This window comes from Bombus huntii, chromosome 6 (genome assembly GCF_024542735.1).
Source record: "Bombus huntii isolate Logan2020A chromosome 6, iyBomHunt1.1, whole genome shotgun sequence".
Lineage (NCBI taxonomy): Eukaryota > Metazoa > Arthropoda > Insecta > Hymenoptera > Apidae > Bombus > Bombus huntii.
In genome coordinates this window covers 6,632,344-6,658,338 of record NC_066243.1, presented here as the reverse complement: position 1 = coordinate 6,658,338, position 25,995 = coordinate 6,632,344, and the positions used below count along the sequence as shown (strand labels likewise).

General features: G+C 28.4%; 6 protein-coding genes and 2 long non-coding RNA genes across 9 annotated transcripts; 5 read left to right on the top strand and 3 right to left on the bottom strand.

Annotated features, from left to right (window-relative positions):
* Positions 1–351: 351 nt before the first annotated feature.
* LOC126866900 (uncharacterized) lies at positions 352–1,507 on the bottom strand. The gene is made up of 2 exons (XR_007690076.1): positions 1,368–1,507; positions 352–1,264 (listed from the first exon to the last, which is right to left on the bottom strand). It is a non-coding gene; the product is annotated as an uncharacterized LOC126866900 (long non-coding RNA).
* LOC126866889 (39S ribosomal protein L37, mitochondrial) lies at positions 1,502–4,661 on the top strand. Of its 2 annotated transcripts, none has more exons than XM_050620881.1 (7): positions 1,502–1,863; positions 2,044–2,217; positions 3,023–3,229; positions 3,342–3,461; positions 3,547–3,653; positions 3,947–4,129; positions 4,216–4,661. In XM_050620881.1, the coding sequence occupies exons 2-7, from the start codon at positions 2,054–2,056 to the stop codon at positions 4,635–4,637; spliced, it is 1,203 nt and encodes a 400-aa protein (XP_050476838.1). In that variant the 5' UTR covers positions 1,502–1,863; positions 2,044–2,053; the 3' UTR covers positions 4,638–4,661. The 2 variants fall into 2 exon arrangements, with proteins under 2 accessions (XP_050476838.1, XP_050476839.1); XM_050620882.1 differs by having other exon boundaries at positions 1,502–1,945.
* Positions 4,662–4,824: 163 nt separating this feature from the next.
* Positions 4,825–6,711, bottom strand: LOC126866891 (cyclin-dependent kinase 20-like). Its single transcript, XM_050620884.1, has 5 exons — positions 6,183–6,711; positions 5,870–6,058; positions 5,406–5,642; positions 5,102–5,329; positions 4,825–5,031 (listed from the first exon to the last, which is right to left on the bottom strand). Exons 1-5 carry the CDS (start codon positions 6,366–6,368, stop codon positions 4,876–4,878), a joined length of 996 nt encoding a protein of 331 aa, XP_050476841.1. The 5' UTR covers positions 6,369–6,711; the 3' UTR covers positions 4,825–4,875.
* LOC126866901 (uncharacterized) lies at positions 5,195–5,887 on the top strand. Its single transcript, XR_007690078.1, has 2 exons — positions 5,195–5,331; positions 5,408–5,887. It is a non-coding gene; the product is annotated as an uncharacterized LOC126866901 (long non-coding RNA).
* Positions 6,712–6,718: 7 nt separating the features above from the next.
* Positions 6,719–15,508, top strand: LOC126866886 (DNA helicase MCM8-like). The gene is made up of 14 exons (XM_050620877.1): positions 6,719–7,254; positions 11,031–11,171; positions 11,290–11,531; positions 11,598–11,730; positions 11,820–12,070; positions 12,518–12,622; positions 12,943–13,086; positions 13,164–13,383; positions 13,693–13,856; positions 14,011–14,223; positions 14,301–14,425; positions 14,504–14,726; positions 14,844–14,981; positions 15,052–15,508. Exons 1-14 carry the CDS (start codon positions 7,179–7,181, stop codon positions 15,250–15,252), a joined length of 2,376 nt encoding a protein of 791 aa, XP_050476834.1. The 5' UTR covers positions 6,719–7,178; the 3' UTR covers positions 15,253–15,508.
* A 1,029-nt stretch (positions 15,509–16,537) lies between these two features.
* LOC126866892 (uncharacterized) lies at positions 16,538–18,631 on the top strand. Its single transcript, XM_050620885.1, has 2 exons — positions 16,538–16,783; positions 17,325–18,631. The coding sequence occupies exon 2, from the start codon at positions 17,418–17,420 to the stop codon at positions 18,357–18,359; it is 942 nt and encodes a 313-aa protein (XP_050476842.1). The 5' UTR covers positions 16,538–16,783; positions 17,325–17,417; the 3' UTR covers positions 18,360–18,631.
* A 2,545-nt stretch (positions 18,632–21,176) lies between these two features.
* LOC126866898 (uncharacterized) lies at positions 21,177–22,130 on the top strand. The gene is made up of 2 exons (XM_050620895.1): positions 21,177–21,467; positions 21,683–22,130. The coding sequence occupies exons 1-2, from the start codon at positions 21,331–21,333 to the stop codon at positions 21,963–21,965; spliced, it is 420 nt and encodes a 139-aa protein (XP_050476852.1). The 5' UTR covers positions 21,177–21,330; the 3' UTR covers positions 21,966–22,130.
* Positions 22,131–23,067: 937 nt separating this feature from the next.
* LOC126866890 (odorant receptor 13a-like) lies at positions 23,068–25,870 on the bottom strand. The gene is made up of 6 exons (XM_050620883.1): positions 25,676–25,870; positions 25,016–25,268; positions 24,345–24,448; positions 23,727–24,059; positions 23,364–23,639; positions 23,068–23,232 (listed from the first exon to the last, which is right to left on the bottom strand). Exons 1-6 carry the CDS (start codon positions 25,868–25,870, stop codon positions 23,164–23,166), a joined length of 1,230 nt encoding a protein of 409 aa, XP_050476840.1. The 3' UTR covers positions 23,068–23,163.
* Between the last annotated feature and the right edge of the window lie 125 nt (positions 25,871–25,995).

The following is a 25,995-nucleotide window of genomic DNA, read 5'->3' as shown; positions in this document are numbered from 1 at the left end:
ATATTCAATATTTTAATTTTAGTTTTAATAATATTAAAAGATATCAGTTTGTAATATTGTAAGAAATCATTAAAAAATATTATAAAATGAAATCTAAAATGAACTCTAAAGATTGGGCTTTTACGCTTCATAATAAAAGCGAATCTGACAACAATATTAGGAACTTCTTCTGATATAAATATAATCTAGCCAGTTCTATAATCTATAAATATTTATTAGTGTAATATATGTATGTTGTGACAGTAAGTGATAATACTAATATAAAACAATTACAGTATAATGCAACAGAATGTATATAATAGCATGTAATAGTGTATGTGAAATAGACTCTAAAGTCAAAGCTCTTAAATACTTATTTTATATCTTTTATTTTAGCTTTTTACAATATAATAGCTTTATACAAAGTTTTATAAATTAATAACATTATTACATTGATGTGTTCTTGGCTGGAAAGGAAATTATGATAGGACTTCAAAATCAAATAATTGTGTTTCTGTTTTTGTTATTTCCAAAGAATGAAGAATTATGAAATCTTAGCACTTATATTATTACTAAAAATTAAAAACGATAATGCGCTACCTCTAGAGTGGTGTGCGAAATTTATCATGTTTTACAAATATTGACATGAAAATTTTGTTCATATCTGCAAAAATTCTAATTATTTCTCGTGAATTATTCTTATTGCTCAGTTATTTATGGACATAGGAATATAAGAATCGAGCTTAAATGTCTAGTTCAGGCAAGGAGTGTGAAGTTACTTCCAGGGAACTGGGAACATGGTCAGGTGATACTTTGGGGCTACATTGGTTATTGGTGACTTAGTGACTGACTCAATGATGTATGTCAGAAGGAGAAAACTAGTTACACTAATTTACTCTTACTCGATGAGACTAAGAGATTGCGTTTGCGCTACCACGACTAATTATCAATGCGGCCCCAAAATACTACGTTCCCCGCTCCCCAGAAATAGCTTCACCACCCCTCAGTTATTACTCGTTCCCTATATTCTTATGTCCATGGCTCATCTTCACTTATGCTATGTATTCACTTAACCTCTTTCATTTAGATAATTTCATTTTTTAAATATTTTTATTTATTTATTTTTGAAGCTATACTTCAATTCTTACTTATTTTGCAGTACATTTACATTCCCTTTAAACAGTGTAAATATTTTACATACAGGCAAACACCTTTAATACCTTCCAAAGGTTTATACATATGTTATTTCTATTATTCCCAATATTTATATTTCATTTTCATTGCCCTACAATTATATTAATATCATTATTTTTATTATAACTTATTTTAAAAGTTAAGTATATCTCTATCAATTCTTTTAAGGAAGATATTAATGATAATCTACTTACTTCAGTGCAATAAAATAGGACTTTCGATGCATACAAAAGCAGTGTTGCCATCACAGTCGTGTATACAGGTTCGGCTATGATCATATGTATAAATAGGTCCAACACTCATACTAAAACCAGAGAGGTAACTTCTTTTCTGTTATTCCCCAACAAGTCTCCAGACTTGTTTATATGTATGACTGTAGTCTGTGTATATATTCTTTGATAGTATTTGAGTGATATTTGAATTATTGATATCAAAAATTACAAATTTATCTCGACAATATTGTATTCATATCTACCGTCATGATATTTCTCAGTAATATATTAATATAAAACATTAATGGAATTATCATGTTCATAATATAATTATTAAACATACATTTGTATAGTAGATACATTGTAATATGGATAAAAGTTTACTCATATAATAATTATTAAATTGTTGTTAATTTAAACTAAGGAGTTAAAATTGTTTCAATAATTTTGAAAAGGGAGAGAAGAGCAGAAGAAAGAGGTAGAGTAGGAAACAAATACTATGTATTTCTTATTCTTAGAAAAGACTAGTTCTACTTAACCTATATCAGCAATATTCTAAAGTACATAATTGACTAAAAACAGTGAAATGAAATTTAATTAAACAAAACTCTCAGTTACTCTCTATAATGATGTAAATTATCATTTTTTTTTTTTTTAGATAAATTATAATGAAGTTCACACAATTATTATATAAACAACACATAGGTAAAGCAATAAGATATTTATGGCAACATAAACGAGAAAGATGTGTGCAAGTAACTAAAGCAGAAAAAATTTTGAAATCTATGAATTTTACAGTACATGATGCTACAGAATTAATATCAGCAAAAAGGTAAAATGTTTCATATATCACTGAGGTATATTATAATATACATCTTATTTAATTTGTTATTTTAATATTTATCTTTCATTGTTTTTATATTTATTTCTTTATACTTTATGTTGTTTGTTTCATAAAATTTCTAGAAAACATTGTTTTACTTAATTAATAATGAAAGGTTAATAACATATTTATATCCTTAATCTAAATAACTTCATAACTTAAATCATTGAATGTTACTTAATTTTAAAAATTATTTTGTCAAGTGACACAAAATAATATAAATATAATTTACCTAACTTGCAAATTATTCTATAGAAAGATTATTTTGAGAAAGATATTGCTTGATGTATTTACTTTTTGTAATTTTGGACATTGTAGTAATTTTTACAGTTAAATGTATCTTTTGTATCAAAATTTGGAAGAATATTAAATTATAACTCTTATTATTATTATATTAATCTTATTAATATAATAATATTAAATCTTATTAATAATTATAATATTTTACTTTATAAGAATTTATTTTTAAGGACATTGATATCTATAAAAACACCAATAATACTATAATATAACTGTATAGAAGGTTACAAACTCCTTTTAAGATAAGTACTTAGCAACAAATGCTATTAAATATTCGTTTGTATTCAACGAAATTAATGAATCCTTAATATAGTATTTCGTGTTCATATATATATATGTTATTAATTTTTCTTTAGTTAATTGACATAATATATATTTATGAATTGAGAAACACTTTGTTAATTTGTAGCTATAAAGTTTTATTATAAATACATTTCCTTCTTTTTCATATTAGAATTGAACATTCAACTGTTTTTAATAAGTCAGAACCTAATTCCAATAGTAAAAGTTGTTTGATAATTGAAGATTGGAATGTTTTACAAGAAGGTGTACCACAAGCATGTGTATTAACGAAAACCCTAAAACTTGATGATGCATTACCAAAGAATATACAAGAGCTAATTACTGACGTTCCAGATAATATAGATAATTTATTAAAAAGGTATATCAATAAAAATATGGCTATATTTCATATAATTTCATTAGTCGTTGTATTTGAAATGTACAACTAATGATTTTCTTTTCTCAATTTAAAAATCATTTTAATTACTCAGATTTGTTTATACATCTGTAATATATGATGCACAGCAAGTAAAATTACCACGATTGAAAGATCCTAATCGACCTGCTTGGGTGTTTCCAAGAGTATATGGTATATCTAGTACAAGAAAAATGTGAGTATGAATCATCTGTATGATTACATTTACTTCATATTTTTTAATTTAAAATTTTAATTCTATAACAAAGAATATGTTGTAGGCATAATTTAACAAAGAAGTTTTTACAACTTTGTGAATCATTATGTGGATTAAATGATGTACAATACAAATCAATAGTTCATGATGGACTTGTATCTATGTGTATAGGTATATTATTAAAAGAAAAATATTATAAAATATACATTAAACTTCATGTATTATATGTGTTGCACATTCATATATAATATTTCTATTTTTAATGATCATGCAAGACAATAATATTATAAAGTATTTGACTTTTTCAGTTACGATTATTATAAACCAATTAGGAATATTTATGATTCATAACTTTAAAATCATTAGTTTTATAATTTGTACAAGTTAATTATGTTATTTTATTAGCACATTTTCGTGTATATATCTATTTACAAGCTCGTAATTTGTCATTTCGTATATTTTAGGGAAAGAAAACGATTTTATTAAATTTTCCTTAAAAATGGATATAATGATGACATCTTCGATACCTCTAGCATCTATAGCTGGTGTAAATATGGATAACAAATATGCATTTCCTAATCTTCACCCACTACATTGTACTGTTGGTTTATCTAAATTAGATATTGATAACACTGAGGATTTATATCGTAAGTTGATTATAGTTATAGAAAACTACATTATAGTTTATAAATCATAATTAGAAAATTTAAACATGTACATTTTAACATTATAGCAATTGATACGGAATCGCCATTAATGAATGTTCACACTATTTTTATAAATCACAATCTAGAAGAAGTTAAAAATATAACTGAATTGCCAGTCACTGAAGATCAAATTCACGCACGTTCAATGATGAAATCATTTACTGTAGCAGCAACTTGTGCCCGACAAAAGTTTGGATTAAATGTGAAGAAGTTACCTGAACCTATTGTTGTGCAATGTGTTCAGTCAGATGGACAAAATTTTCATTTCTCTGTATACCAACTTAATACCTTAGATATTGATGGCAAAGAAGGAATCAAAAATTTTTGGTGGTCAGAACCATCAATAAAATTATATGAAAAAGCTCTATATGAAAATGGGCAACCTTGTCTTACAGGCTACAATCGTGATGTTTTTAATAGATTTCTTGCATTTTATAAAAATAAATAAAATAAGATAATTATTGACAATAAACTCGTACATCTTTTTTAAGAAAATATTCAAACTTTATGTACCTATAAAAATATTTATAGCTCTTATTCTATCAGCTTTAAAATGATTAAAATTAAATAATCTCGAAGTTTATTATAGTTAAACGTATAATTTATTTGTGTGGTTACTTATAATATATTATATCTTAGTGTATATATTTCTGCTTTATTAATTATATGTGTAATATGAACATTTATTATATAATAGTTAACAGATTTTTAAAAAGGGTAGTAGCTTGGATGTTTGTATTAATTTCTTTCTGCTTTGTTTGACAGCGATGACTAGTTTGTGGTTTTATCAAATGTTTTGAAGAAACATATGGTTTAATATGAAAATATGGATGTTGTAATGCCTGAAATAAGAAATAAGAAATATTTTAATTTTTGTTAGTAATTGCTTGCTGTATTTATTTTATTACACACTTCATCAGCTGTCAGACGTTGTGATGAATTGTAAATAAGAATATTACTAATTAGATCAAGAGCTTCTTGTTCAGTATCTTCAAGAATTTCATCCCATGATATTCCCTTATGATATGGAAATGTAATTTTGTTATAATCAGGTAATATACTTAAATCTGGCCATGTTTCTGACGTAGGAGAACCTAAATATTTTAAAACTATTGCTAATTGCTCAATATCTGTCTCTCCCTGTAAGTTTGACGTTTACTATATAATTCATATTAAAATTACCATCAATAGTAGAGTAAAAATAGAAATGTCTTACAGGAAATAATGGTGATCTGTTATATAATTCACCAAAAATGCATCCAATAGACCACATATCAATTGCTGATGTATAATATCGTGCACCATATAATAATTCAGGTGCTCTATACCATCTAGTGGCAATTTGGTGAGAATATGGTTTTGTTACATTCTTCCACAATAATCTTCCTAAACCAAAATCAGCAATTTTCAAAATACCTTTTTCATTTATTAGTAAATTAGCAGGTTTTAAATCCTAAAAATAGTATTTTAGTACTCTCACTATAATTCAATAGAATTTTAAAGGTAAAAAGTAAATAAACCAAAAATTAAAAATATATAACATTCTATGTATAAATTTAATATGTATGTAATTAAAGTTCTTCAGGTATATTTATTATTATTATTATTGTTGTTGTTGTTGCTATTATTATTATTATTATTATGCTTAAGTTTATATTAAAAAATATAAATATTTCTTACTCTATGTATTATATTTTTTCCATGTATATATGCAATGCCCTCTAAAATCATTTTTGTATAAATTTTTACTTGAACTCGAGTTAATAATATATCATTGTCTCTTATTATTTCCCATAGCCCTGTTGGCATATATTCAAATACCATTATAAAATCTAAACCAGTAGGGAAAGCATCTAATAACTCTATGACCTGTATTAAACAATCTTTTTTATTAAATTTATTTCTATATTATTAATAAAGTTCTTTTTTATAAAATTGTTTATATGAATTATATATGTATATATTATATATAAAATAATTGAGATAAACATACATTGGGATGTTTTAATTGTTTTAAAATTTTTATTTCTCGAATAATGGATATGGATATACCGTTATCAATATTCTTTAAGAATAACTTTTTTAATGCAACATCCTTTTCTGTTTCCACATCATGTGCTTTTAAAACAATACCTTGTGCTCCTTTTCCAATTTTCCCTGTGACTATATATCTATCCATATTCAAGATATTTATGAGTTAATATCAATTATAATATTAAAATAATTCCGCATTTTAGAGATAAATAAGACTATTTTTATTTTTTAACAAATATACTATATTTGTTAAAATATATGACATAATTTTATAAGTTTATAGTATATATATTTTCTTTCATTGAAATTTTTATCTTTCTCTCTCTTCCTCTCATTCAAATTTATGGACATAATTTAATAAACGAAAAACTGAATAAATATATTGTAAAGCTTATACGTAATAATACCAGGTCTCGGTTTCGTTACATAGTAACGTTAATGATGTCAACTAATGGTTTCCATAGTTACAATTGAAAATGCTTGACTAACCTTACCTTTGGTTAGCTGTGATTAAAGCCTGTTTTCCACTTGCGAGTAGTCCCGCAAGACGACAGAACCCATTGTCGAATATGACATAATTTTCATCAGACGTCAGAACAGTCCTGTGAGACTATAAAGCATAGATATGGAATATATACGTGCTATACTCACATGCAGAACAATTGCGTTACTGAATGTGATTTTGCTGCTAGAATGTACGATTAGTCGCAAATGGAAAAGAGCCCTAAATCCTTTCAAAGCGTTTTATAGCAGTCAATGAATGTAAACAGTAAAGGCAATAAGTGGGAAAATCAGTTATAGTCTATTTATATAATATATGTTAGTAAATTTCAAACGTGACAAATTATATATGTATCTATAATGTATGAATGAAATGTAGGAATTGGAATAGAATATATTCTGTAGCTAAAATTTTATAGTAACTTTAATGGAGATTTATTAGATATTTGTAATTATGAGTAATAGAAAACTGAACAATTTTTATAAGAACAAATGGTATCTTGGTAAGAAGTCATCAAAATCTAAAAAGAGTAAGATATTCTTTGTTCATTTTGATAAATCTATAGTTTTAAATAATTTAGTGAAATATAATCAAATACAATTAATGAATTTGTTTTTACCTTTTGTACATATGTATATCACATTTTTATTTTAATATTTGAAATATACGAAACGTTTTTTTAAGTGTTGATTATTTAGTGTGTTGTAATGTAGTAAAATTACGTTAATTATATGTGAAAAGAAGAAATGATGATCGTCTTTTTTATCACATATCGCTTCTTTTTATATTCAAAGAAACTTATTAAGGTAAGCTCAATAATTTATGACTCAAAGCCAATATGAATTTATGGAGATCATACATAAATGAAAGTATCAATATGGGTTTCTAAGTTATTAAATTATCTTAGATGTTTAATTATTATGCTTAATTTGACTGTTACAACATTGACTGCTATAGTGTTAATACTTTTTTCAGTGTCTTAAGTATATAATGTTTTTATGCATATATCATATACTTTTGTATTTTAGGTTACATAGCCTATATTGTGTATATGTAAATAAAGATATGCTTGTAGACCACAGGTGATTTTCATAATAGATGAATGCAAATTAGTAGTAGCCCATGTAGTCTCTTAGAAAATATAATTGTGAATCTTTGTCGATTTATATATTAATCAATATGTTAATAGCTAATAATTAGGATGTTTACCACTATATGATGCATCTAAATAACATAATAATCTTTAAATTTTCTCATTTTATTTAGCATTCTTAATTAGCTTGGATGTATGCTTAATTACATAATCTTGGTATTGATCTATTTGATTAACTATCAGAATTTATAAGTATTTTCATAGATATAATATATATTACTAACATTTCATGATATAAGAGATTAAGATAGAAAAAGAATAATTGCAATTTGTATTCAATTATAATATGTCGTAATTAGGAATATACAATAGAAATGTAACAAGTATAGAACACTATATTTTAAGAGGTGTTTATATGTAGAAGCAACCGACAATTAAATTAACACTTATAATATTGAAATATAAATAATGAAGATGGGATTTTATTAACAAAAAGTGCAGTTGTATTTAAGGATACATTTGTAAGTATAGTTGTATCATAAAAAGATAAAATTTGTTGAACTATAAAAAATTTTCTATTGTGGTTTTCTTCCACCTTCATTTAAAATAAAGCTATAATCTTGTCTAGTTATTAGACTTAATGTTTATATAGAGTGGTTCAAATATAATGTCACGAAATGTTTTTTCTTAAATTATTAGGGGTGGCAAATTTTATTTTTGGCATTTAATTGGCATATTGAACTTTTCTACAAAATAAGTTCTATAAAATAAACTGCTTACCTTATCTAGGAGAAAGAAGATGGATCTTCGATTAGTTTTTTATGTATACCTGTACACATTTGATATCCATTAACTTATTTTATTATTTTATTATTATATTTATATTAATATTATATTATATAAATTATTTTATTATTATCACGTTTAAATTAAAATAACTATTATTATAAACTAGAATATGTGTACTGTATCACAGTGTTATGATTTGTAACATGCTTATTAGAAAAATACTGTAGTTATTAGTTTGTGTATTATTGTGAGAATTTTCAATACAGCGGGGCTTACGTGAAATAATAACAAATTAATTATAAAAATAATAGGTAAATGAATAATTGATATTATCTTACGAAATAGAATAATTGTTATCATTTTACGGAAGCGATTGGAAAAACCTAAATTCAAACCCAATGCATTGATGATATTCATTTTTAATTGAGTTATAAGACATTCCTTATAACCTCGCATATGCATGTTACGTACGAACTTTCATCTCGAATATTCAAGCACGTTCCACCCTCTGTATATATAAATAAAAGCTTTCGAGACCAGGTCATTTTATCCGTTCGTTGGTAACTAATATAGATGTATACGCTATCACAGACGCTCAATTCTATGTAGAATTCTCTATGTAGTAGTAATAGTTTTTCGCAAATATGTCGTAAATAGACTCTTTGTATGTATCTGTTCCAAAACCCACGTCGTCAGTTTTACAATATACAATTGGCCGTGAGCGGTGTTCAGCTGGATATCTTCACTGGCAAGTTAAGTCAATACAAGGACATTTGCTTTAATGCATTTATAAAGAATATCCGTTTCCATTGACAAGTTAAATTAGCTCAGCCATTTGAAAAATCAATTTTCTAAAATCATTTCTACTAAAACAAAGTTTAGTTGTCGCGTAAGCGATTTTTCGGAGACCTCAGTGACCTACCAGGGAGCCTTTCCCTTTCTACACGCATGGACTAGGCATCTATGCCACCATCGGCTGATCGCCACGCTATTGTTTCTGCTTGTCAGTTGTCAGTCTATAAACTTGTAATGATTAGCAATTAAAATTTTATCGAATAATGAATAACAAAAAAAAGAACAATCAATAAATGCATAATTCTGTATCTAATACATATGTGTATGTATTATTATTGTTTTGTGTATCTATTGTTAATATTTGACAGAAACTCAAAATTTAATAATTTTATTTATGTTTTTCAATAGCTTAAAAATATTCTTTTGCTTTTTTACTGTTACTATTCAACCATCTGAATAATAGTTTGTGTTCATGTAATTACCAAACATTTTTACAATTTGCAAAAAAGCAAATTTAATAAATATAGGAATAATAAATAACAGATAGAAAATATTAATGGTAAATAGTAAATAATTTATATAATTCTGATCCATGACTCACCTGTTGAAAAACTCCAAACTATAATAAACCATGTGCTGCGGACTTGATGATTCCGATAGGCACAATATAAATCTGTAGCAGTTCCTCAAGGAGTTTTCCCGAACCATACTTTTGTGAAAGTCTTTTCTTCGACGACGAGGCCGTTCACCACTAACATGTGTAGGAAAAAGTTGCTCAGGATCATGCCTCCAACCACATATTAAAAAGTGTCATCGAAATCGGAGAAGTTGAGTTCTATCTGTACATACACCAAAACATGTCTTCTTTTGTGTATATTAGAAATTTGTCAAAATAGGTTCGCTTACCGAAAAGCATTACTGTCTTCCCTATTCTGTGGCCAGATCTGTTGGAACCTTAGACATAGTCTTTATCCTCTGGCAATATGACGTCACGGTCGGGTCACTTGCCATTAGTAAACTATCTTACTCTTTATCTAACTAAATAGTCATATTATCAACATCTCATAGTTCAACGGCTTGGCGATCGATTTGCCAAATATTCAGTCGAGCATCCTGTCAAGACCGTTACTGATTCCTCCTCCTAAATAGCGGTGGGCTACTTGCCATAATATCGTTAAGAAAATGTGTTGCCACTAACACATACATCAATTATTCGAAATCGCTTACATATTGAAGTATTTATATTTGAAAATGATTAATTTAAAAAATACTTTTACTTTCACTTTGTTAAATTTAGTGTATGGAATGATTTTATTTTGATTTTTGACGTTTTTCATTTTCATGTTTGCAGGTCCTTTTAACGATTGACTTAAAGTCATTTTTTATTACAATAATGATGAATAATATGTCAATATATTAAGACCGTAGGATTTTTTTACTTTCGTTTAATTGGTTGATGCAATAAAATCGTTCATAATAGCAATCCTCTAATTGTTTTAAGCAGTGTATTTAAGCATTAAACGTTAAATTCTAATGGCATAATAATTAAACTTTTATTTGTTGGAATTTTAATTTTGATATACATATAAACTTATTTATGTTATATCTATATAATTAATAATTTATAGATTACAATGACAATCAAAACGATGAAAAGAAATATCAACGTTTGGACCCTATTGAAACATATAATTTATTAAACGTAGATAGTACTTACGTAGATTTCAATATTCCATACTATGGATGGAAGCTATTTTTTTCTGATGAAGGTAGAAACATTTTTTATATTTTTTATTAAATTGGGTTAATGGCAAATTGAAATACAATAGTTATATAAAAATAATTCATAGATAAGTAATAATGTTGGAAAAATAATTTGTCTTTTAGTTTATAAAAATGATTCTGATACTGTTAAAAAAATACAAATAGTAGAAAGATTTATAAACAGACATCAACGATTGTCAACATTACTTTCGTTGGAAAATTTAGAAAATGGCATAATTTTTATTATTGACATATGTGAATTATACAATGATACAATTTTTATGGATGAATGGTCTGATTTTAAGAAAGATATATATGAAAATCCATTGCATATCTTAAATTGTTTTAAATTGGCTGTACATCAGGTATACCTATAATATTTTTTATAATTAGTATATTTATTCACGAAATATTAAGTTCTGTATTTTTAGCAAATTTTAAGTACAGTACCACGAAAAAGTCTAAGCTCTGCAAATATTATAAGTACACTTTCTACTGTTAGAATAAAAATATTAAATCATCAACCGATTATGTGTTTGCAAGATTTGAAAGCAAATTCTTACGGTATGTATACAATTCCTTGAGTAATAAAGATCATAATTTTGTTTAATTTTGACCTAATTCTGTTTTTGTATATTTAATTTTCTTAACAGGGAGATTAGTATCAATTAGAGGCTGTGTAATAAGAGTAGGCCACATAAAACATCTTGCGCAATGGATTATGTTCGCTTGTCGTAAATGTAATTTACAGAAAATAGTGAAACAGCCATTAGGAGTTTATACAGTTCCAAGAATATGTAATACATGTGGCATATCTAAATTTCGTGTGATATTAGATTCATCATTGGTGAAAAGTATCTCATTTCAAACGATTAAAATACAAGAACTTTCAAATAACGATCAGGTTTGTACTTCTATTACAAATAAAAAAGATCATTTTTATTTTGTGCGCGTATGCTTATATAAATGAAGGTCAGAGTTACAATTCATTTTAATAAATTTATTATGTTATATACTATGTATGAAACTACTCAATAATTTTTGAATAAATTGTTTCGAACAATTAAATTTATACTTTTATTCAAATGCAATTTTTTAAAATTATATTTTTTAAAATAGTCATAATAATTCATCATAATAATTCATCATAATAATTCATCATAAACGTAAATAATATAAAAGAATTGATTCTTCATAGCATTACTCTTTCATATAGATCGTGTGAATAATATTGCGACAAAATAATAAATAATTTTACTTATAGATTTAAAAACTGTTGAAAATGAATTAACTTATAACTCATTAATATTGCTGGCGTGTTTTATATATGTACATATCTTTTTTCGTATAGAACAGTAAAGGAAGTATGCCTAGAACGATTGATATCGAATTAATGGATGACTTAGTCAATACTTGTATGCCTGGAGATGATATTACTTTAACAGGAATTATAAAGGTAAAGTGTACTTAGATATATGTGGTAGATTACGAAAGAGTTTCAATGTTTGCAATTAAGTGTTTAATTTATATTTGTAATCGATTCTCGAGTAAGTTAGGGCATTTATATACAGGAATTGTTTCACATTCAAATAATTCTTTTGAGAAACTAACTTTTCTATTTTATAATGTTCTCATTTTAACTAAATATTTTTGTCTTTAAGCATATTTTTGCATCGTTAGTTTTAGATAATTCGCCTAATATTTTATTAAAAACATATAATCTATGTTTTTTTATTCATATTACGATGTTATGATCTGACATACTTTGTTACATAGGGTAATAATAATGCAAAGCCTCGAAATAAAATCTCATTTTCTTTGTACATGGAAGCTATTACGATAATTAATAATAAACAAAGACTTCAGGATAAAAATATCATAAATAATGAAATGTCAATAAAGGATTATTTAGCAATAAAGGTATATGAATTGAAAATATATGTTATAATTTAAGTAATCTATCCTGTGAAGTATTTATGTTTTATTAATTCTGATAGGAGGTATATAACACACCAAATATATTTCCGCTGTTGGTACATTCTTTATGTCCAAGTATATATGGTCATGAAATTGTCAAGGCCGGACTGATGTTGAGCTTATTTGGTGGAAATGTAGAAAACTCAGAATCACGAGAAAATATTCATGTATTAGTAGTTGGTGATCCTGGTCTTGGAAAATCGCAAATGTTACAAGCCTGCGAGCGAATTGCTGTCAAAGGTACAACAAAATGAATAAGAATTTTATTATATAATTGTATAGAGGATGTCTGAGCAGATATTGATTTTTTGGTTTACGTCGCTATTTTAGAAGTTACTATTATAAAAGTTGAATGGCTTTATATTCCGATGTTATTAATTTTCCTGTAGATGAACACGTAAAGATTATGTGAAGGTCAACTTTTTTTTTGAATGGAATCTTATATCTTTTAATACATTAATCGCTACGGGTAATAAAAGTGATGTAAATCAAGATGCCAATATTTCGATATGTATATTATCGAAGAATTTGTAACAATGATTTTTATAGGCGTATATGTGTGTGGAAATTCAAGTACATCTTCTGGTTTGACAATAACGCTAACAAAAGAAAATAAAAATAATAAATTTAATTTAGAACCAGGAGCATTAGTTTTGACAGATAGAGGCTGTTGTTGTATTGATGAATTTGACAAAATGCATAAACAACATTCGGTAAAGCTGTTAGAACTATTTAGAGCTGTTTTGCTATAAAACTATTAAATATCAAATTAATAAAAACTTAGCATTCTTAATATCATATTCGTATAATGAATAGTTGATTATGGTTTATCACTTTATATTAAAAAGCAAATTGTTTAAATTATAGGTTTTATTAGAAGCTATGGAACAACAAAGCGTAAGCATTGCTAAATCAGGAATAATATGTTCTCTTCCTGCTAGAGCATCAATTCTCGCAGCTGCTAATCCGATTGGTGGTCGATTTAATAGAAGTAAAACAGTATTGCAAAACTTAAAAATGAGTGTTCCTCTCTTGTCACGTTTTGATCTAATATTTTCATTATTAGATGAACCGAATAAGGTGTTACTTAATATTTAATAGTTATACATACACAAGTGAATACTTCTGATTAAGATTATATTTTCTGTTTGCAATAGCATATAGATGATTTATTATGTAATCATGTTATGTCAATTCATGGTGATTTCAACGCAACTAATAGTGTGCAAAGTAGTACGTCTCAACATATAAATATACCACATACAACTAAACTTTCATTAAGGTAATTAAAACATATTAGACATAATAATTGTTCAACATATATAAACATGTATTTATTTTTTATAAATAAATTTTTTAGAGATAGACTGAAAGTTCCTATAGCAGAAAATACGAATATCATTCCACAGTCAATTCTCAGAAAATATATTGCATATGCACGGCAATATGTTAAGCCGAAGTTAACTAAAGAAGCAGCTAACATATTACAAAATTATTATTTAGAGCTTCGAGATCAGAATAATAAAGTTGGTGGTTTATCTGTCTGTAATAGACAATTAGAAGCTATGATACGATTAACAGAGGTTTCATTATTTTTGTGTTTTTTATTTTGAATTTTTAATCTATGCATATACATATGTATAGATTTTGAATTGAAATATCTTTTTTCTCATGAAACGAAAATTAAAATTCCTACATAGGCTAGAGCAAAATTGGAATTACGTACAGAGGCAATAGAAACAGATGCTTTGGATGTGATAGAAATTTTACAACATACGTTTGATGACAAAATTACAAATTGCCAATCCTCAAGTACAAGAAATATAACTAATCGAAAAGTAAGTAAGTTAATATAGATTTACAATAACGGGAGACTGTGATGTACTAATATGCATTTTTTGTTCAAAGATTAAAGAATTTATACAGATACTAAGAAAAGAAGCAATTTCTAACAATAGTAAGATATTTTCTATGAAAAGATTGCGTGAAATCGTATCGGATAAGAAAATTTTGATGAGTGACTTCTCTGAATTTATTGCGAAATTAAACGAAAACGGCATTTTATTGAAAATGGATAGTAATACGTTCAAATTTATTTCTTTAGATTAAGTATATATATATATAATGTTTATTATATTATTTCATTGTATTTCTCGAGATCCAAATAATTTATGTTGTTACATTAATTTTAGGACACTATAATTGTAATAAACAATAAATAATATTTTGCAGTGATCAGCATTAATGATTAGCATCAAATGTTGTGATATGATGATGCTTTTCAAAATTATTATAAGATTGTACTACAATATTGTATTTGGCATTATTGTTGATAATATAAAATAAACAAATTTACATTACATTATATTATCTGTCAGTTTCTACACGGTTTTACACTTCAAAACAGTCAGCTTTACACGGAAGACGCCAATACAGGTACAGACAGCATCTTGGTTTTGGTTTATGAAAACAACCAGGTCTGCGACAAGGTCTTTTGGGGATATATATCTTTGGTTTTGAAACACGTGCTGGAGGTATAGTAACCTTGCAAAATCTGTGTAATAAAATTCTCTTATGCCTTGTTTTTTTAACATGTATAAATGATTATATATTTCATTTACATAATTATATAGTGTTATATGTAATATATAAATATATACATATATATCTAAGGTTCTGCTGCTAACCAAAGTATAAAATATATTTATTATTGATATCCAAATTAGCATAGTAATCGTTCCTAATTTGTGCCGGACGGACGAAAACAACATAAATTTTTATTCTTCTAACATTGAAACAATTCAATTAAGACATCGTGCTGTAACTCTAGTTAAACATCGTGCAGCACATGCAGGTGGACAGTATGGAATACATTTTGGTGGACAAGGTCCGCACGGCACTGGTGGCGTACATATCGTAATTTTACATGGTGGTGGGCATGCTACACAAGTTGGTGGAACACATGGGTAAGGTACACACGACGGACAAGAGGGTAACTGGTACTGGATACAGGATGCAGGAGGCGGATAGCAAGATGGTGTGCAACGTGATAATGGACTTCTTCCACAAGACATTGTTTTCCTTTTTTATTGCTTTTTTGTTGTATATTATTTTTTATGATGTCATATACATGAAATTTTGATAATACCATTTATACGAAATAGCTGACAATTGAAATTTATGCGAAGATATTATTCATTTATTATGTGTTGGAGACATATTCAGACGATGTAGTCGTTTTTTTTTAAATAAATCATTCCAGTGTTATAAAACGAAAAATAAATTAAATAGAGTGGAAATATGCTAAAAATATAATGAATATGTAACAAAATTCATATTCTTCGATTTTTATAAAACTTGGATGAAATCAAAATTTTTGTTTTCAATTATTTGAACATAATTACCATTAGAAATGCCTTGTGACGGAAAAAATCCTAATTGTGATAGAAGACGAGAATTATTAGCGCAATTAAAATGTTTGATTAGTTCTATGGAAAGAAAGTAAGAAAATGTTGAAACTAAATTACGAACATGAATAAAATTATAATTTGTTCATTATAGAAAAGCATGTGAATGGGATGAGCCACCTTGTCCTCCTCCTGTTATTTGTTCTTCACCTTGTGCACCTATTTCTGATTGTGTAAGTACGAATCGATTTAAAAATGCGTAATGTGTACAGTAGGGAAGAAACCTGAGTCAATAATCACAGCTTTTGTATAAATCATTTATTGTCATAAAAAGTAAGGGATACGAAAAATAAACATAATATATACAGTTATCTTGGTTAAAGGAAACGTAAGAAATTTTTTACAATATAAATTTTTTTTATTCCTAACAAAAAAATCGATTGAGTCAGTTTTGCTGATAGAAACCAACAATATATATACAGTATATGTGCACATATATACATATACAACGAATGCACATGTACAGTACATATACTAAGTTTCATTAAAATTTGAAGATACTTTCTTGAATATGGTTTTCGCTTTATTTTAAAATGAAGATTAAAATCTTCATTAATTAATATTTCAGTACCAGTACAGAAAGTGTCTTGTTACAAAATAGAATAATACTAAAAATAATTGTAACCAAATTTGGGAAAAAATGCCTTCTATCATTTTATATTTTTTAATACATCAATTTATATATGGAGCTAAATTTTAATTATTAAATTTCAGATTCCAGTTAAACAGTGTAAAAGTTTTGATTTTCGAGCAGGTATTATATATAGATGTGAATGTATCAAAAGGAATGGTTTACAAGATAGATGTATGGTGTGGGATTGTATGGGTAGACCAGAATGTATGACAAAGTTATATCCCGTTTGTATGCCAGGGCGCAACGCGTTGTTGAAATTAACAGAATTGGGAGATATGGAAGTTGCACTAAGGAAATTTTATTGTGCTGATCAAGCAAGGGAAGCTGCTTTGGCTGCATATTGTAGATTGGTATGCTGCAATGGTGCAGAAAAATCTTGCTGTACAAATGTAAAGGCAATATGTTCAAGCAATACGAAGTGTAAGCCTGTATGTATCGAACTACCACCCTGTCAACCCTGTCAACCATGCAGTATTGCTCCTTGTGTACCACCTTGTACTTCTTTCAACATTTGTGTACCATGCCCACCACCATGCCCACCATCATGCCCACCACTATGTTTACCACCATGCCCACCACCATGCCCGCCACCATGCCCGCCACCATGCCCGCCACCATGCCCGCCACCATGCCCGCCACTATGCCCACCACCATGCCCACCACCATGCCCACCACCATGCCCACCACCATGCCCACCACCATGCCCACCACCATGCCTACAACCATGTCCACCACCATGTCCACCACCATGTACACCATGCTGCCCCCCACAGTGTCCACCATGTCCATCATTGTGTCCGCCATGTCCGCCGTGTCCGCCATGTCCACCATGTCCATCATGTCCGCCATGTCCGCCACTGTGTTCGCCTTGCCCCCCGTGTCCACCATGTCCGCCATGTCCGCCACTGTGTTCGCCTTGCCCCCCGTGTCCACCATGTCAACCATGTCCATTACCATGCTCACCGCGTGTATCACTATGTTTACCGTCATGTCCTCCACCATGTCCATCACCATGTCCTCCGCCATGTTCACCATGCTGTTCCTCACCTTGTCCATCAATGTGTCTATCAATGTGTCCATCACCATGTCTACCGCTGTGTCCATTACCATGTTAACCAAAATATTTATCAGTATGTATCCATTATTATATTCTATTTCTTATGTGCCAAATATACATTTTCCTTTCATCATTCTGTTATGAGTCTATTTTACTATGTATAGTTTATATATTTCTGTGGAATATCAGTTATCACAAATGTATCTAAAAATTTTATACGTGTTCTCCAATATTTGCATACTTTTTATGCATATAAATAATGTATGTTGTAAAAGCATCAATAAATATAGTAATAAATATATTTAAATAATAAATGGGTTATTTTACTCAACTATTATATATTACTATTTTTATTATATTTGTATTATATACACATAAGTTACATAAGCTTTAGAGTATTGACAGTATCAGTTTTTGGATGGTGGATACTGTTCTGGATGTCGAGATTGTAAGTATTTTGCTGGTAAGCAACTAGGCCATGGTTTATCAAGGCATTCGGGTTCTTTTTGACATTGACTCAGTGGACAAGAATCTTGAAGACCATCTCTATGTACACAATGACATCTTGTGGATAGAATACCATTTCTCATTTCAGGAAATTTCAAACGACTGAGCTGAAATAAATATTAATATTTAGTACATATGAGAACTGCATTATGTTGATATTATCGATGTACGTATTATGCACAGTTACTCGCATTAATATTCGAACACGGCACTACTCCTGTATTTGATGCATCGTATAAAACTGGATGATTTAAATGTCGTGTTACTTATTCTACGAGAATATAATAGTAATGCCCTACACGCCATGGTGCCCGAATATTAATACGAGCTACTGTAAATGCATGGTCTATGTACGAAATTTATGTTCGAAGATCCTGATATGCACAGGTAGATTTCAGGAAGTAGATAGATTTTTAATATAATTTATTTACGATTTTTCACAGGCTACCACACGTGCTTTTTCATTTACATATTTGGATCATCAAGTTTGAATTATAATTGTATCAGCCTTACATTACGTACTGACCACAATTTACCTCTGAAGTTTGGATGTCACTCACACCCGTCTTTGTTTGTTTGTGCGATGTTTTTGGCGCCTCAGAGGACTTCTCTTCAAAAGGAATCATTAGAAATATCGGTAGCATAAGTGGTGTTTTTTCTTCGTGACATTCCTGCTTCACTGGATATTTGCGAAGGATACTATCAAGCAGAAAAAATTTCATTTCATTTTTGGCGAAGATAAAGTTACTGAGAATAAGAAAAGATAGCCGGATGAAAATGACAAAAAGTTTAAGGGATGCTCCTCCTAGTCAAAGTAACTTGAAATGATTGATATTTCAGAATCAGCTCAAGTATCCCTGATTCTTGGTAAAATTTTCTACATGAATACATGTACAATGACTCATGTTAATATTCGGATACAGCACTATTTCCATATTTGTAGCTTTGTATATGAGATGACGATCTAAATATAGTGTTGCCTATTCTAAGAGAATATGAATCATTTATGTTGCTCGTAAATACATGAACAATTCCTTTGTAACAATTACATTGAATTGTACAATAGCGGACAGAAGTTGTTTTCCTTGTTTCTTAAATTCGATGGCGATCTTCTTCTTTTAAAGTTAGTATTCTTTCTTCTTCGTGACATGTTAAATTTCTTAATGTATTATAAAAATATCAATATTAATTTTTCCTAGTACTAATCATACAAAATAATTATTAAAAAAATTATTTTGCAATTCGAATTGTTTCCATGAATTGCTGGTTGCAGAACGATAACAAGTGTCCGAATATTAGTGTGTAGTTTTTTGATAAAAAGCTGTTGCACAGTTAAATGTTATTGTTAGAAAGAAATTTTTTAGGCATATTCAAGCTGCAACAAATGGCAACAATGCTTCAGTGTTTGAAGGTAAAGTAACTGTACAATGCAAATACATTTGTTGCATGAACTATTATTATTTTTATAGCTACTTGCAACCTTATTCTTTTTTTACTATAGAGAGTTAATTATTTTATGTACATATACTTTTACGGAAATTAAGAATATGACATAGTATTAATATATTATTGAACTAACCATTTTGAAGATGCTGGCTCTAATGTTGCAGTAGTTTGCATTATGTGTTTCAGTTTTGTAATATGTTTAAGGAGCACTATTAAGAACAAAGTACTTGTTAATTTGTCATGTTGTAGAAAGTGTTCTATTTAAACTAAAATTTAGTGAAATATTCTGGAATGTTGTTGGTTGATGAATTTTAGGTTAAATTTTCTAACGATCGTGTTTTGTTGTGGTTTATATACATATTAACATTCTTGAATTAAGCAACATTAGAAAGCACTAATAAAATTTTACACATTACGAGAAATAGTTTTAAAGCAAATATAATTTAGTTTAATATAGTTTTTGAAAACAAGCAAAAATTTGTGAAAGTATTGTTATTATTTATTTTATTTAAAGTAGCATCGACTAGTTACATTTTCATTCTTTCAAATAATCTTTCCTAGATTACTTGTACATATTATCATAGAAAAATGTATGTATATAATATTTGTTATTGTGATAAATATACGACTTAATTGTAAAGCTATAAATTAGTAGGAATGCAATCAAACAACATTTATTATAAGAAGTCTCATCCCTTTCTAAAAAAACCTTTCATTTATTTTATATATTGATACACAACATATTATGAAGTTATTTACACTTTTAATGGTATAAAACCTACAAAGAAAGCATAGATCTTGTCAGCTTTCTTCTTTGTTTCTTTTTCACTACTGTTATAAGTATATACATAAATTACATTTCACAATACATATAATATGAATATCAGCGTTTTAATATTACTTGAAGTTTGCGATTATAGAAATAAAATAAAAAACATATGATGATAATGTAATATCTTCTTAAAATATATTTTTAGATGTTTTACATCAAAAAATTTCCAAGTTTATTATTTGTTATATTAATTTCGTTAATTTTAATTGTATACCATTGATATAGCTCGAAAAAGAAATCAAAGATGTCGTACAAATGTTTAAAAAGCAATGGTGCTAGTATAGAAGAGACACTTGGAAGTTGGGGCTTTTCTAACAGAGTCTCAAATTCTGGTCAAGAACTTAGACGTTTAAGATGTCTCTTTAATAAGATGGATGGAATGTAAGGAATGAATTCTATAATGTTTTCTTCGAATGTATTAATTTCTGTAACGTATTAAATTGTTAAGTAATGTAAAAATGTAAGATAAAAATAAATTTAAATATAAACTAGATAAGGACGAATTAGAATATTAGAAATAAACTAGATCATATAAAGATATAAAATTAATATTATCTGAAAAGTACTTTTTCATGATATATCATTGAAATCTTCAGGAAAACTAGGAAGCCAATGATGTGTGTAAAATATAATTGTTTATATGACCCAGACGCATGGCATGTAAAACCTAGTCCTGACGAATGTAAACCTATTTGGACAATGCCTATGAGAAGACCTCTTATTACATATAGCTCTACTGCTGATATAATAATGACATCAAATTTGGATAGCATTGGAACAGATTTGCTTTATCCTATTCCAGGACGAAGTTATCTATTACAGGGTGTATGTAAAAGTATCCAACCAAATGGAGCAGTTATAACATTTAACTTGGTTTAACTTGGTTTTCTTTTAACAGACAGATAAATGGTATCGGCATAGCCAATGCTACAATCAACAGCCAAATTGTTCAGTACGACATCCTTGTGCACCACAGTGTTAAAAGCATATTATACATGTATAAAGATAATGTACGTGAAAGTAAACATCTGCTATTCAGATTTTTATGGTCGTTTATATTTGATAATTTTAATGATAAGTTGTTATTTGTATCTTTCTTTCGTCAAGCGATAAATCGTATTTTATTTATAAAATATAATATAAAATTCGTCATGAGAAGGGCTACAATCGTAGGTGTTCAAAAATATATAGCTCAATTAAAAAAAATGGAGGTGATGTTCAGAACGTGTAATCCATCACGTAATAATTTCCTGTCGAAACCTTTTATTTCAAGCTTTTCTTTCAAACATTTCGCCGTATAAATTGAAAGAATTATTTAAGTGGCTTGCTTTTGGTGACTCACCCCGTATATGCTTCAAAGAGGGCTCCTATAATATATGTATAACTAGCAGTTTGTCACATATTGATTACTTCCTCGCTAGAAAAATAAATGCAGTTGGAAAGTATAACACATGTAATCCTCTCTAAATGTACAGTCATGGCATGGTGTATAAAGATCATTTCCTTTGAGTTTCCTTTTGATCACAAAATGTATATTAATTCTATAGCAATGTATTATAACAAGTACGCAGTTTCATTTATTTTGTATATTAGCACGTATATTTTGTAACATGAAGACAGGCTTCTTTATTTGCAGACAATAATATGTAAATTATGCTGTCTTAAGGTACCTAAAACTATAGAACCAAGAACAACAACTAACAGCAATTAATACTTAATTTTAGCTTACTTGGATAAATTAAATGAGTATATTATACATTATATTTATGAGTATATTATATATTATTTTTGATTTTCAGAGTACTGAATAAAATCCATTATTATGATATTGAATCTACTACTAATCTACTATTAATATTAAGAAAAGCACATATCGTATTGCTAATGATTGGCTGATATATTAAGGTATTGAAATCATATATGAAAAATTCCATATTGATTGTTGATTATACATGTATTGAGATTAAATTAGCAGTTATTTCCTTAATTAAGTGTAAACATGCAATTTTTTTGTATAGTATCGTAGGCAATTTTCTTCGAATACTCTACGGAATTTGTTGATGATTTGCTTTATCAATCAATCTACATTTTTATCTTCTACGTTATTCCTTAACAACGTGAAATACGATACTGCGGTAGATAAAATCTGCAAAATGTTAATAAGTAAATTATTTCACAATATCAGAAATTATAATTTTGTGGTATTTTAAAATGTCCTATACTTCAAATTTTATAGATCGCAACAAGTATTTATTCTAGAGTTGATACTATATCTACCGTAGTGTAAGTTTCCAATGATACAGGAAAAAAATTGTTCGCAGTAAGACAACAAACTCGTCTTGATCGTTCAATCACCATTATCAGATCGTTTCGCAGCATCCTACCAGGTTTGTTCATTGGCATGATCGTCCACAGCGCCGAATATGCTCCTATAGCAACTTTCTCACTGTGTTCTATCACACCGTCACAACTATAGGTGAACATAAACAGTAGAGCCATTGAACCGACTAAAAGAAAGACGAAGATGGAACGTCTCGCAAAAGGAGCAGCAACCTAAGAGGAAATTGTTCATTTAGAAATTCCCAAATATTTAATAAAATTTCATAATATAGCAATGTATTATGGCACGTAAATACTAACCACTAGTCCCTGATAAGCAAACAGGCAAATTAACACGCTAAATACCAACACTTGTCCAAATATTAGCATCGTGTATACGTCTTCAAGCCTGTTGCAAAAATCAATCAGTGTCTGATGTTGTTGAATGTACAACTTCAATTGCTCGTAAAATGTATGCACATGCTTTGTTATCATCAATCCCGTGTCTTCCTCTGTTATCTGATGTTCCATGTCACACAGTTTTGCGAACCTGTATCGAAGTATGCGAAACTGGCCAGTCAAATGTACGGCGAGGATGCAGAAAACGTTATCGAAGCAAAAATAACTGACCGCTATGTAATACAAACTTATCGTCTGCAAAAAGTAAAAATTATTTCTCCTGTCGCAGTTCGTGGAAGAAATTAATTCTTACAAAATCGCAGATATGTCGCTTATACTATAATCATCGATACGAAGGATTTTATAGATTTATAGAAGATTCTAAGAGTGTACTTCGACTAACAGCGAATACATTTTACCTCCGTGAGTATCCAAGTATAAGTCATTGTATAATAAGTTGGACGTAGTGTATAAAGGTATACATATAACGCAGGTAACTAAAGTAACATTCGTTAGAAAAATTTACGAGAAGTTAAATACCTGTATAAGGAATCCTATTTCGTAGTAAGGCGATATAGATACTGGTAAATTTAGCCACACGTTGAATGGCAATATTCTTTCTGATTTATTTTTCCCAGCATTTGCTGTAATAAACGCTTAGATGATGTACTTTTTTCTATATCAAATGTTTTGTTTATTTATCGTTAGGTATATTTTTCTGTTTATGAAATTTTCAGCCTTCGAGGGTAGAGAAATATTTGTCAGTATATATAATTTTTAAACATCTAAATGCAGCAATACTATATCAAGATTCTTTTATTTAAAAAAAGGGTTGTTTAAGTTATACGACAACAAATTCTTATATAGTATAAGAGTTTTGTGGCAAAAGTATATTATTATCTATATACCGTTCTTGATCTTAACTTGTTCTAATCGCTTTAATCGTACGCGCTACAGCACAACATTACAACCGTGCTTAGCCCTTAGAATGGCTTAGCCATTAGGTGTTAAATTCTTTGTCTTTTCTGTTAATTAATTTTAAGCATTTAATAATAAATTTTAATTTTATTAGAAGTGCGTGTAATCTGCCGTCAGCTGTTCTTTCGTTTAGTCCCTAGCTTTTTAGTTAATTCTATCACAACGTAGCGTTGGTGTTTTGGTATTACGTTCTAAACAACACATTATGAACAAATAGAATATTTTTAACCTACTAATAAGCGGTGTTGACAGGTAAGCTAGCATAGCACATATGCCAATGGCGCTGACAGAACAGACGAAAAAGGTGCAAGTCTTTCTGCAATTCTTTAAAATTTCTTTCTCGCGTGTATCGTAGTTAACATTCCAGAAATTTCGTTGCGTGTACGTAATCAGACTTATAAATTCCCTTTTATGCATTAATATGATACATATCTTGATTAGACCCATTATCACAGTTAATATGTTGGTAGTAACGTAAAGAATGTCCTGAAATGAGCTATTATGAATTTTTCTTATATAATATAGTCGTTTGTTTCACAGAGTTTTAACTGAATTACGCATGTTACGAACTACTATCCACGTTACGTATAACAACGGTTTTAAGTATTATTTAATTTAATAAATAGAAACGAATACTGAATACGAGTGCCAATTGAAAACAATCCATGCATCGAGAAATTAATACATATTTTTTGTACACATACGTATATGATTTAACAATAATTAGAAAAATATTGACTATACCTGCCAAATATCTTTTAGAACTTAACGCTATTAATTGTTTCATTTTTCTATGCGTAATAAATTACTATTAAATTTTTAGATTATTCGTACGACAGTATAACATGTACGCAATTTCATTTAATACAATTAGATCCATCAAATATACTCACGCCTTTGTATAACCAAGTAAAATAGAAATCTCTCATAATGACGATCGAGGCATCTATTGAATTGAATAGTGTGCACATTAGCTTTATTTTCATCCGACGGTTTTCCGCGCGATTGTCGGATATCCATAAGCCGATGTTCCTCAAGAAAAACATCGAGAAGATGACCGATATGTCCAAATCTTGTTCCGTTTGCATGGTGTCTGATCGACTTCTAAAGCTGTCGCTCACGTATGCTCCAATACATATGAATCATGATAACAGGTGTTGCCTTGATTATTCATTCCTTCTTTCTATGATTCTAATATCGACTTAACACAAAG

What these genes read in the sequence shown, in the direction of transcription:
- LOC126866889 (XM_050620881.1), top strand. Translation starts at nt 2,054, where the DNA reads ATGAAGTTCACACAATTATTATATAAACAACACATAGGTAAAGCAATA. An exon ending in GAATTAATATCAGCAAAAAG is followed by an intron (nt 2,218 to 3,022) that starts GTAAAATGTTTC and finishes TTTTCATATTAG; the next exon opens with AATTGAACATTCAACTGTTT. An exon ending in ACTTGTATCTATGTGTATAG is followed by an intron (nt 3,654 to 3,946) that starts GTATATTATTAA and finishes CGTATATTTTAG; the next exon opens with GGAAAGAAAACGATTTTATT.
- LOC126866891 (XM_050620884.1), bottom strand. Translation starts at nt 6,368, where the DNA reads ATGGATAGATATATAGTCACAGGGAAAATTGGAAAAGGAGCACAAGGT. An exon ending in AACAATTAAAACATCCCAAT is followed by an intron (nt 6,059 to 6,182) that starts GTATGTTTATCT and finishes TGTTTAATACAG; the next exon opens with GTCATAGAGTTATTAGATGC. An exon ending in GAAAAAATATAATACATAGA is followed by an intron (nt 5,643 to 5,869) that starts GTAAGAAATATT and finishes TACTATTTTTAG; the next exon opens with GATTTAAAACCTGCTAATTT.
- LOC126866886 (XM_050620877.1), top strand. Translation starts at nt 7,179, where the DNA reads ATGAGTAATAGAAAACTGAACAATTTTTATAAGAACAAATGGTATCTT. An exon ending in GCTATTTTTTTCTGATGAAG is followed by an intron (nt 11,172 to 11,289) that starts GTAGAAACATTT and finishes TTTGTCTTTTAG; the next exon opens with TTTATAAAAATGATTCTGAT. An exon ending in TTAAATTGGCTGTACATCAG is followed by an intron (nt 11,532 to 11,597) that starts GTATACCTATAA and finishes CTGTATTTTTAG; the next exon opens with CAAATTTTAAGTACAGTACC.
- LOC126866892 (XM_050620885.1), top strand. Translation starts at nt 17,418, where the DNA reads ATGGTGTGGGATTGTATGGGTAGACCAGAATGTATGACAAAGTTATAT.
- LOC126866898 (XM_050620895.1), top strand. Translation starts at nt 21,331, where the DNA reads ATGTCGTACAAATGTTTAAAAAGCAATGGTGCTAGTATAGAAGAGACA. An exon ending in TTTAATAAGATGGATGGAAT is followed by an intron (nt 21,468 to 21,682) that starts GTAAGGAATGAA and finishes TGAAATCTTCAG; the next exon opens with GAAAACTAGGAAGCCAATGA.
- LOC126866890 (XM_050620883.1), bottom strand. Translation starts at nt 25,870, where the DNA reads ATGCAAACGGAACAAGATTTGGACATATCGGTCATCTTCTCGATGTTT. An exon ending in TTACTTGGTTATACAAAGGC is followed by an intron (nt 25,269 to 25,675) that starts GTGAGTATATTT and finishes AGCTCATTTCAG; the next exon opens with GACATTCTTTACGTTACTAC. An exon ending in CATTGGAAACTTACACTACG is followed by an intron (nt 23,233 to 23,363) that starts GTAGATATAGTA and finishes AACATTTTGCAG; the next exon opens with ATTTTATCTACCGCAGTATC.